The 12,371-nt window shown below is 40.7% G+C and overlaps 2 gene segments (V, D, J or C); both read left to right on the forward strand.

Moving 5' to 3' along the window:
• Positions 1–6,130: 6,130 nt before the first annotated feature.
• LOC125104482 (T cell receptor alpha variable 12-3-like) lies at positions 6,131–8,566 on the forward strand. The segment is given in 3 exon segments: positions 6,131–6,258; positions 6,464–6,838; positions 8,403–8,566. Coding segments are annotated over 3 exon segments (588 nt in total).
• On the forward strand, positions 8,286–9,269 carry LOC125104483 (T cell receptor alpha variable 8-3-like). The segment is given in 2 exon segments: positions 8,286–8,684; positions 8,815–9,269. Coding segments are annotated over 2 exon segments (501 nt in total).
• Positions 9,270–12,371: the final 3,102 nt, after the last annotated feature.

Raw genomic sequence — 12,371 nt, forward strand, 5'->3', positions numbered from 1 at the left:
GCTATATTTTTCTATGAAAGGTACTTACAATGTACCTGGTATTTATTAGCACACTTCTTTCTCTCAATATTATAATAAGGGAGGTATTTCCCTGCCAGGAAACATATATGTATGTGAGATATTATATATACATATATATTTTTTTTTAAGATTTTATTTATTTATTTCACAAACAGAGATCACAAGTAGGCAGATAGGCAGGCAGAGAGAGGGAAGGAAGCAGGCTCCCCACTGAGCAGAGAGCCCGATGCGGGGCTCGATCCCAAGACCCCAGGATCATGACCTGAGCCGAAGGCAGAGGCTTTAACCCACTGAGCCACCCAGGTGCCCGACATATATATATATTTTTTTAATAAGTAATCTCTATGCTCAATGTGGGGCTTGAACTTATGATCCTGAGATCAAGAGTCACATGCTCCACCGACTGAGCCAGGCTGGCAGCCCCAGGAAACAAAGGAAACATATATTAAGGACTGGGTTTCCATTATATAGATGTATTTTTTAAATTAATCACTTTGCTTCCTCTTTTAAAAATTTAATTTAATTTAATTATAATTCTAGTTTTAGTTAACATGCAGTGTTATATTAGTTTCAGGTATACAGTATAGTGATTCAACAGTTTCATACATCACCCGTGCTCATCACAAGTGCACTCTTTAATTCCCATCACTTATTTCACCCTAAATTAACCACTTTTTGATATTATTTCCAACCATCCAGTACTACAGACAATGCTTTTATGAACATCATTAAAGCTGTAGCTTTAATGGAAATGAAATTGCTTGGATAGGGAAAAGACATGACACTGAATATCTGATTTCCCTGAAGAATTTTGTAACTGAGCTATGACTTCTATAGGAGTATATGAGGCTGCTGATTTTCTAACACTTTACCAGATAAGGATATTATTATTTTAAGGTGGTTTCCATTTTACTAAGTGAACATTTTCCATGTTTTAATTTTCTCTTCTTTTAACCTGCAGGTTTATGCATTTTGTCATTAAAAAATAAGATTGGAAAACACCAGGGTACACTACACAGTTAGAATAAATATCCTTTCATAAAACATTAAACAGAATTTGAAAAACATCCTTCTGGTCCAAGCTACCTTCTAACAGGTCTTTTTTCTCTAAAAGCAGTCTATTTCCTACATCTCTGCTACTCAAAATGTGGACCAGCAGTATTGCAACTTGTGCAAAATCTCGGGCTCCACCTTAGATCAATTGAATTTAAGTCTGCATTTTACCAAGAGCCCCGGGTAATTCTATCACTTAAAAGTTTGAGAAGCAGCAACCTGATTGGTAGCCAGAGGGATTGTTTAAAGCATATGTCAAAAGTTGTCTCTACGTGCCTAAAATGCTTCAGTGGTTTTCTATTAACTCCTACAGTAAAATACAAACTCCAGGTTGTGATATACAAGGTTGGGCATCATTTGAATCTCTCCTGACCCCTCAGTCTCAGCTCTTAGTTCTCCTTCCCTGTCTCTCTGTGCCACAACGACACTGATCTCCTCTCAGTTTTCTGAATTTGCCATATCCTTTCCCACATTTGGTCTCACTCTTTCATCCATGTGAGATGCTCTTCCCCTACATCTCAGCAACCCGACTCATTTTCATCTCTCAGCTCAAATAGCACTACTGTAGAAAAGGCCTTCTGACTTCTGCTGGTCTCTCTGGCTAATGCAACCCCCCACAGACCTCCTCCTAATTCTCCATCCCAACACCCCAGTTACTTCCCTGGTGGTAGTAACCACCGCATGCAGTTATATGGTTGACTTATGTATCGATATGGTCATTGCCCATATCTCTGATTAGAACACAAGTTCTGTGAGGCCAGAGGTATTATTTCTTTTGTTCATGGGCTTGTTCTTAGTGCACAGAATAGTGACTGACCCACAGTTGTCAATTATATGAGGCAAAAGAAAATTCAGGGAGCTTACTGCTCTATCATTCTACTGAATGAATGCATGAAGGAATGGAGAAATGAATGAATGTTTTGGCCCTCCTTTCTGTCCCCCTTTTTCATTCTTCTCATCCCCAACCCAACATTATATATATTCTCTTTGCTTAAGTATGTGGTACAATTTAGTTCTCTGTGGCCCTTATCCTCCCAACTCAGATCCTGGCCTTTCTTTGCTCAGTGGGGTCTGCCAAATAATTATATCCACTCAGAGTCTCAGCCTGTCTCCACTCAGCTGAATTCATTGTATCAGGCATAATCTGAATGAGCTGGGCCAACTCAAAGGCTAGTAACCCCATAATGAAACACCTAAAAGGAAAAAGAAAAAAAGACATATCCAAAAGGCTTTGGAAAGTAGAAAAGTGAACTAAAGTCAAATAATCATGAGCACATGTCAAAGTTTTATTTCAAATTATTGCATGAGGAAAGCTCCTCAGGAAACAAGTTCAAATAATCAGCCTTGTTAGAGACATTTCGTAGGAGACTAGATTTTTTAAAAAGTCTGATTAAAGATCATTAGTATGGTCAGAGGACTGGTTCATTATTATTCTATTTTTGAATGTCTGTGCACTGGATATTAGGTTCCTCAGATTATTAATAATCATTTGAGTGTGTTAACACTAATTTCCCAGAAGGAGTTTATTTCATTAAAGTATATCAGAAAATTGCTCTAGCATTTTATCAGAAATTATAAGTCCCATATGAGGCTATACATTACATCCTTCAAAAAGAAGTCCATTCTAGACCAGTTTGGGGAAACTTATCTTTCTCAAAGGCATTCAAATCTTTACTAAAGTATTTATAAATGTGGGAGAGAAGGGGTTTGGCAGGACTTGGACCTTAACCTTCTTACAAGCTAATAATCTTATTGTGTCTTTGATGTTGTTTTTGAAGATGCAGGACTCCTAGGTCAGAGACAAAGCATTTTATTTTTGCAAAGCAAGAACATTAGCATATTTGCTTCAGTTGCCTTTGCTCTTAATTTTCACAGGGTGGTATAATGGGTACACAGGGAAGTTATGCATGCAGTGGGATTATGTCATAGCCAAGGAACACTGAGCTTGGAGGATTTACTGCTTTTTTAGCAAGCAGCAAGCTAGCTTGTTCTTTGTCTCCAAGAAGACATTACCATATTGCTCAAGGTTGCTTGCTGCAAGCACAGTCCTAAAAATTGGTTCAGGTTGAGTGGTCATGACCTTATATTACTGGCACACCCAGCAAGATACGTAGAAGTATGAAAGATTCATGGTGGATTGTCTTTCAACAATAACCACTCCATGGTCTTACACTGTGCATTTCTAGAAATGTTTCTCATGAATATGCCAGTCCATCGGCCATGCTGATTAGTCTGACTGAAAGAGACCAAGACTAAATCCATTCAATTTGTCTTCAACAGCAGTTGATTCAAGCTACTGTTGGCAGAACTCTAAGCAGCATGATGACACCAATTTGCAGCATTAACTTTAACCATGCCTCCTAGGATCCCAAATTCAGTCATCTGTGATTAAGTCCCAGGATACAGACAGCTAGGATATAAGCTAATATTCATTATGATCCATGCGAGGGAGTTTAAACTGACACACCAATCTTTGGTTTAATTGTCAAAAAAAAAAAAAAAAAAAAGACCAAGAAACAACCACGTTCCTGATAAAACAGTGTTCTCTGGCCCTTTTCTCCCCAGACATCAACATATAACCCAAGAAATCACAAGTTAACCCAGTGAGGGATTTATTGTTAAACTTGATGAGAGTCAGCATTCCATCACTTTGGTTAAGCTATATGAGCATTGTTACTGAGTATTTGCAAACTCTGTAACACTTCACAAGGCATAGCTCAAGACTGCTTGGATGTCAGAAGCATCCAAGTTGGCACCAGTCAGATTGGAAAAAGGCTGTGCTGATTTATATTTGTGTGCACATGTGGGGATAGGACTCCATGTTGAGAAGCTTCCACTGATGATGTCAGACACAGCAGAATAGTTCAGGACAGGCCATATTCATTTCAGTTTTTCTGTTTTCGTAGAATGTGCAAGAGGATGCCCAGCCAGAGGAGGTCAAATTGCCAACTGCAGCTGTTGCTTGGCCCCAGCAGACCACATGGTTGTCTTGCCAGGTGGCAGTCCTGGATCTAGCACACAGAGATAGCATTCATCCCTCACCCTTCCTGGCCTTTCAGGGTCTATGAGTTTTCCTTTCTCAGGTGCCAGGGCTGTTGCTCTTTTTCTACTACCACAAAACTGGAGATTGTTATATGCACGGAAACACACTCATCTTAACCCATTGTGTGCTCGTTAACATCACTGTATTGTTTATGTACTTGACTTTTAAATCGTACAGGAAAAAAGAGGAGATACAAACAATGTATGGCACTGCCATGTCATCAGTACCCAGAACGTGGACCTGAAGCACATTGAAATATGTGAATTTAAATGGACACAAAATTATACAGCATTTTCAATCTGAGATAAATCCCCTTTGAATGGAGGCTGCTCTGCAGTCCTTCGAGGTTCACAAGACATATCTAAAAAATGTACTAGTGTTGAAAATGAAGAGTACTTAAATCAAATGAGAGAGGAGACTGTGGATTTCCTTTTTGATTGATTTCTCAGCACCGTCCTTCCATCATCCGAAGGAGTTCCATATATTCTTTAGACAGCATTAGGCACGGAAGCTTCTGCAGGCAGGACAGCACTGATGCTATGTGGAGTCTGTCATTTTGCCAGCACGGATATGGCTTTGCAGCCACCACAGTATTAAGTCTATTGGAAATTTATATTCATTTTTGTGACAAATCTTAAAAAAGGGTGGGGTGCTTCATATAAAGACTCTGCTTCAGATCCATGTTCTATTTTTAAGGCTTTGTATTTGGTGTTCATAAATTTCCCAAGACCATGTATGGTTGCTATCTTCTGTGGCTGTCCCATCTCCTTTGGTTTTTACCTTTACTGAGAAGTGACTATGTGGTTTCTGTCAAATGGAGTGTACTGTTAGAGAAGGGATTCCAATATTAGCCTCTTTTCCCTCATTCTGTTTCTGCCACAGTTTGGGAAGAGCCTGACCAGTCCCTTTTGTCTGGATACTGATTGCATGATTACATGGCTCCTGAACGGAAGAGGACTGTGCCACTGCTCATCCGTAGCCACCAGCTTCTGTGAGGACACGTGACAGGCTGTGGAATAGGAAGGACAGCTGTTGTCTGTGCTTGTTTCTCTGTAGCCCCAGAGAGGCTTCCGGCATACATTGCCCTCTGATAAATCTGGTTTGCTGGCTAGGGTAGGATGGATCTGCATAGAGTGCAAGACCAGATCTGTAATCTGTAACTGGAAATGAATCCTTAAATACTGAAGCCTTGTGCAAGGAAAGGAAATAAGAAGAATTAGAAAAATGAACATGTACACTAGGTTTTATTTATAGTTTAGATATTGAAGTCAGATCCATCTCTATAGTAATAATAATAATAATAATAATAATAACAATGGCAGCTATAGTAAGCACTATTTTGACACACATGCGTCATTGGTGCAAAATGGTATGAAGAATCCCAAGTTCCTCTAGCCCTTGGCCTTTCTAAAAAAATATCGCCCAAGTTTTGAACTGGAAACATGTTTATTTGGTCAGATTTTGGGCCACTGTCTTGAAAGGATTCTTTTGATTTAGAATAAATTTCTTCAAAAATTGGAGATGAGGGAATAAGATAGGAAGTGTCTGGCCTGATGTGGAGAAGAGTACACAATATAAAATCCTCCCTGAATCACACGAACCTCATGGGGCTTCTAAAACAGAATACTCTATGACAGTTTTTTCAGTGCAGGAAAGTGGCTGTTTTCTATAATTGCTTTTGCTCAGACAAGTGTTACCATTTTATGTAAAACACATACACATCTCCCTCTCCCCACACACACTGACTTGGACCATGTGCTTCTTAAAATTTTAATTTTACTAAAGTGGCAGATTTTTACTCTATCAGTTCATATAATAAGGATCTACATTTTGAACATTTCTTTGATCACTAACATGAGTCCACAAGATGGCAGTGTTTTCTCAGGGAGTGAAGAAACCTCAGTGTGTGTGATTGTGAGTGAGAGAGAGAGAGAGAGTCGAGAGGAGGGGCTTGGTGGTGTAGCAGGGATGGTGAAAAAGTCTCTTTTTTCCTAATTGGTAGGAAAGCAGAAGAATTTGAAATGTCTGAGCTAGACTCATTTTTTTAGGGCTTAAAATCTGAATCTTCAGTGAAACTGGGGAAGAAAGAACGATGAAGTCCTCAAGAGTTTTACTAGTGATCCTGTGGCTTCAGTTAACCTGTGAGTTTGGGGCATCTCTCTGGGAATATAAAGTCTAGTATTTGGAGTTTTCATCTATTCTGGGCCTGTGGGTAGAAACATGAATGATTTCCCCCACTAAGGGAGGGGTGGGGTAGGAGGCCTGTGAAAATTCATTTAAATTCTGGAGAGTCAGCAACCACTACCCAACAAATATCCTTTGACTGACCCCTGTCTTTTTTCATAGGGATGAAGAGTCAACAGAAGGGAGTGGAGCAGAGTCCCGGATCTCTGAGCCTTCGGGAGGGAGACGCTGCTTCTCTCAACTGCAATTACAGCGACAGTGCTTCCCAGTACTTCACATGGTACAGACAGTATTCCGGGAAGGGCCCTGAATTGCTGATGTATATGTACTCCAACAGTAACAAGACGGAAGGAAGATTTTCGGGACAGGTTGATAGAGCAAAACAATATGTCTCCCTGCTCATCAGAGACTCCCAGCCCAGCGACTCAGCCATCTACCTCTGTGCAGTGAGCACACAGTACTTCCCTGGCACCTGCTGTCTGTACCCAAACCCTCTAGGATCCCAACACTGTCTTGATATAGAGCCTAAGCTGCAGGGTAGAGAAATTCTCTTTGCTCTCTAGATGCACACAGGAATTAAAAGCATTAGCCATGGCCATAAAATGCCTTATACCCACAGGTAGAGCACGGGAGCACAGAATGACTTCAGATTTCCTGAGAAGGATCGCCAAGTAAGTATCTAAAAAAGTTCCAGACACTGAGGAGTTTTGTTATGGTGATTAAAGACCCTCATGGATCAATTATGAAAATACCATATGGTATTGAAGATGATGTCTTAGAAAATGTTGTTGAGGGAAGGAAGTTGATAACACCAAAGATTATACCAAAAGACCCCTCCTCTGGGGGGCGCTTGGGTGGCTCAGTGGGTTAAGCCTCTGCCTTCGGCTCAGGTCAGGATCTCAGCATCCTGAGATCAAGCCCAACATCAGACTCTCTGCTCAGCTGGGAGTCTGCTTACCCCCTCTCTCTGCCTGGCTCTCTGCCTACTTGTGATCTCTCTCTGTCAAATAAATAAATAAAATCTTTAAAAAAAAAAAAAAAAACAACCCTCCTCTGGAATTGTCCTACAACTTATGCCCAAGTCCAGGAAAAATGTTTCTGGCTTGATAGAAATAAGGCCTTGTGGTAAATGTTACAATTACAGGGGGAGAATGTAAAAATCACATTTACTGTAAAGCTGAAGATGTGGCCCATTAGACAGGACACTGTTTATGTAGTCTAAAGTGTGGGAAAATCTGGAAATGGGGAGTTAAGATTTCTGTTCATTTTTGTTCCCATAGTCACTGATAAAAAGATGCAACCTGGGATTTGCTCTCATTTCCAGTATGCTGGCTGCACTCCGTCCAGCTTTACTGAGTTCATATAGATTCACTATTTTTTCTCTTTCCTTAGTTCCTTCTAGAATCACTTATTTATATGTCATATTTTCCTTACAATTATAATTCTGCTCACTTTTCTGTTTTTTTTTAGTGTGAGGTATTCATCGTTTGGCAAAATTTATCAGTCTGACAATTAGAACAGGACTCTCCCTTTCTCCGCTTAAACATGGGGTGCCCAGGTTACTCTCTCATAGCACAAACACACATCATACGTGTTCACCTGAAACCAAGGAATCTTCTTCACACTTTCTACCTGACAAAGAAAAGTACTGCCTTTGTAAGTTTGCACTGATTAGATAATGTCACATGTTCCAGGCTAATTTTAAGTATCATCCAGCAGCGCAAGGCCATATGAAGCTCAGCTCCACTGAGGCAATTGATTTTAGTTCTTCTGCCTGATGAATGGCTTTAAAAGGTAATATAAAGCCTCTCAACCATACTCCAAAGTAAAATATTCTCTTCTGTGACTAATTTCTCGTGAAGTAAATTACTCTTCTATTTTTACAAAGCTCCCATTTCTCCTTTATTTTGGGACTAATACCATGTACTACAGAAGGTGACATCACCACAGATTCAGGGAGGAAGGAACACTTCCTGTTGAAGTTCTGATGATCACCTCTCTGAAATGAGAACAGAAGACAGCTAGCTCTCTCAGATCCTTGGTCCTGCCTGTGGAGGCAGAGGGTGATGCTGCACAGAAGAGATGTTTGTTCTGGTTACAGGTCCTCACCAGACACTCAGCCCCTCCTTCCTGCAGCTGGCTGACGTTGTGCAGAGAAGAAACCGTGACAAAAAGAGGCCAGAAGAGAAAGACTCCTTCTTACAGTCTTTGAAACTTGTCAAAGCCACGGACTTGTCCAGCCCCACCTCCCCACTCTTCCTGTAGCTCTGAAGGCTCAGTGATCTCGGCTACTGTCCCACCTGCGCAGGAAGCCCACAGTGTCTCCACTGCTCAGCCATGCTCCTGCTGCTCATCTCAGTGCTTGACGTGATTTTTGCCCCAAGTGAGTAACATTCCCTTTCCTTTCCTCCCTACACAAAAGTGACCATGTTCTAACTGGATGCAGAATAAAGACACCTTCTCTTACCAGGTAAGTCTGTCTTGGACTCACTGACTTGGCATTGACGTTTCAGGAGGAACAGGAGCTCAGTCGGTGACCCAGCCCGATGCCCATGTCACTGTCTCTGAAGAAGCTGCTCTGGAGCTGAGGTGCAACTATTCCTATAGTGGAACTCCTTATCTCTACTGGTACGTGCAGTACCCCAACCAAGGCCTCCAGCTTCTCCTCCGGTACTTTTCAGGGAACACCCTGGTTAAAGACATCAAAGGTTTTGAGGCTGAATTTAGGAAGACTGAATCCTCCTTCCACCTGAGGAAACACTCAGCGCATGGGAGCGATACTGCCGAGTACTTCTGTGCTGTGAGTGACACAGTGTCTGGGACTGCAGGGGGAGCTGAACACAAACCTCCTGAGACACTGGGACTTTTTGTGACTCAGGACCTCAAGAGAGAGTTTCCCCAGATCTTTTCCTCAGTGAAGAAATATAGGGCAGGACAGGCTGGGCTCTGGAAAACGCTTTACTCTTGAGTAGTTGCTTCAGCAGTAATGCTGTGCTGCATTAAGATAGACTTTGTTCCAGATGGAGGTCTTCTGATGAATTTCTCCAGGAGAGACGCACCTCCACCAATTCCCCACGCCACTCCCACTCTGAGTATGTCATGAAGTGTCAGAGTTCTGAAGTGGAAAAGGCAAGAGCATTTGTGTTTTAAAAAAAATCACTTCTAGGGGCGCCTGGGTGGCTCAGTGGGTTAAGGCCTCTGCCTTCAACTCAGGTCATGATCCCAGGGTCCTGGGATCGAGCCCCACATCGGGCTCTCTGGGCAGCGGGGAGCCTGCTTCCCCTTCTTTCTCTCTCTGCCTGTCTCTCTGCCTACTTGATCTCTGTCTGTCAAATAAATAAATAAAATCTTTAAAAAAAAATCACTTCTAGCATTCATTAAAGTAATTAGCACTGCCTCAGGTGTTGATCTCCAGGTGGAAAACGGAAGTACTTGGTTATGATGTTAGCCGACAAGCTGGGCCACGTACGTTCTCAACAAAGGCAACGTGTACAGCATAGATTTTTAATCAGTGCAATTCAGTCTCCACCTAGATTTGAAGCTTAACTGCTAGCACCTAAATATCCAACTGTGTGACACTGACATACTTTAAAGTAAAATAGACATCACAATACCTAGATTTCCAATCTTGTGTAACAGAAAGCCAGTGAACCTAATTTACATGATTCTTTTTTTTTTTTTTTTTTTTTTTTTTGACAGAGAGATCACAAGTAGGCAGAGAGGCTGGCAGAGAGAGAGGAGGAAGCAGGCTCCCTGCCGAGCAGAGAGCCCGATGCGGGGCTCCATCCCAGGACTCTGAGATCATGACCTGAGCCGAAGGCAGCGGCTTAACCCACTGAGCCACCCAGGCGCCCCCTAATTTACATGATTCTTAAAGCAATATTGAGATTCTAAAAGCCACCCAGTCATAATTGTTTTTTGAAAGTTATCCCAGTGATTTTCGAATTAAAAATTTGACGCTCCTAACCCATAAAAGGGTATCAAATGTAATATCTGCTGAAAAACTCTTAGATATTTTGTAAGAAGCCACACTAATTCATGATATAATATAAAATTGCATACTCAACAAAGATTCCTAGTCTTTCAAACCACATTAACAAAGTTCGTAGGAAAATAGATCTCCACGACCAAAGCTCACAATGACAAAGATTACATTAATTCTAATAGGGGTATCCAAAACCAGGGAATATTTTTATTTCCTCTGAAACAGCTGTATCAAAGAGTTCATATGTTTAAGATGTTTTATATACATGATTATGACTCTAAATTATATGTGATTTATGTGATTTTAAAAATTGCCCCAAAATGTTATAAAAGTTTGTACACACAGGAATTAAGCCTCACAGAGCAGAAATTCATTTTGAAATTAGTAATAAGTAAGCAATTATACTTCATGTCCTCCAACTTCTTTCTACATCTCTGTTCACCTCCTCTTTTTTTCAAAGATTTTATTTTTAAGTAAGCTCCACATCCACCATGGGGCTTAAAGTTACAACCCAGAGATCAAGAATCACATGCTCCTCCAACCAAACCAGCCAGGCACCCTATCACCCCTCTTTTATTTTCTTCTGGGAAGCATCTCTAGTCTACTCCCAAAATAATATCTCTACTTAATCTACTGATAACATTTCTTTCTATCTTTTCTGGGAAAAGGACAAAATGATCATGTTCTTACTAAATCTTTATCTAACTGCCCTCTGTTATAAGAAATGTCTCCTTATATCTGGGTTCATTTTGTAGTTTTCTGGGATGCTATTTGGGATATTTTGGGATACAAACACTCACATGTTTGTCTTTCCTGCTATACCTCAGTGTCTTAAGAATAGTGACAATGTTTCATTCAGTTTTTTATTCCTTAAGACCTAGCACAAGATCTGGTTTAAGAAGACCTTCAATAAATTGCTGTGGGCTTATTTTTAAATAGATTGGAGAAATTACATGCAACCCTGAAGGTTCAATTTGACAAGAATTTTAAGATAATAGCCTTCATTAAATGGCATTTTGACAAAGAAACCAGTTCACTTAAAAAAAAAAAAAATCCCCAGCCTGGTTTTCGACCAGTAGGGGCACTCTAGGCATTACTCTAAAAGAGCGACTTTTTCCCTCTAGTTCTGAGATAGTTGGATGTTAGTGAAAATTTGAATGAGAGCTAGCAGCAGTTGGGAGAGCATCTGGACTAGTCATACCTTTTCAGGACAAAGAGATTGCCATATATTCATCTGTGAGAACGGTCTGCTGCTGTGATGGGTGTGACAGAGAGGACTCCAAGCAGAACTGAGCATCATCTAGAGTAAAGCGAAAGCTGGAAACTCCAGGAGAAAACATTTTACACTACTTATTTCCATTTTGATGTTTATGACTAAAAATTATAAAGTATGAGCCTTTATCCTCACTTAAAAATTATTCCAAAGATTTCTACCTTCTGTTGTACCTCTTCTGAAATTAGAAAAACAGGGAAAAAAGGAGATGAGAAGATGAAATGGGAGAAAAATAATGAGCATATGTAGAGAGAGAGGAGAAAAGAGAGTGAGGAGAAGAGAGATTGGGAGAAAGAAATAGGACATTTCAAAATGTGGCCTATACGTCATAGTCACAGAACAGAATTGGTCAGGTGTACCTGCAGGGTATATGGGGAAAGTGTTGGAAAAGAGATGAAGAGATAAAAATGAGATCAGGGTGACCATCATATACACGTTCAATTTTCTTCTGTCAACCAAAGTCTTGTTCAAAACATTTTATTTGTTCATGATGACCACAAGTCTGAGATTTACAGAATTCTCCTAATTACATTTAATTATATTCACTTCCTTAAGGGATTGAGTGAATTAACAATGAATTCAACGATGTATTCCTTCTTTGACACAGATTTCTTTTTTCTTTTTTTTAAGATTTTATTCATTTATTTGACAGGGAGACAGAGATCACAAGCAGGCAGAAAGGCAGGCAGAGAGAGAGGGGGAAGAAGGCTCCCTGCCGAGCAGAGAGCCCAATGTGGGGCTCGATCCCAGGACCCTGAGATCATGACCTGAGCTGAAGACAGAGGCTTTAACCCACTGAGCCACCCAGGCAC

This window comes from Lutra lutra, chromosome 7, assembly GCF_902655055.1.
Source record: "Lutra lutra chromosome 7, mLutLut1.2, whole genome shotgun sequence".
NCBI classification, from domain to species: Eukaryota; Metazoa; Chordata; class Mammalia; order Carnivora; family Mustelidae; genus Lutra; species Lutra lutra.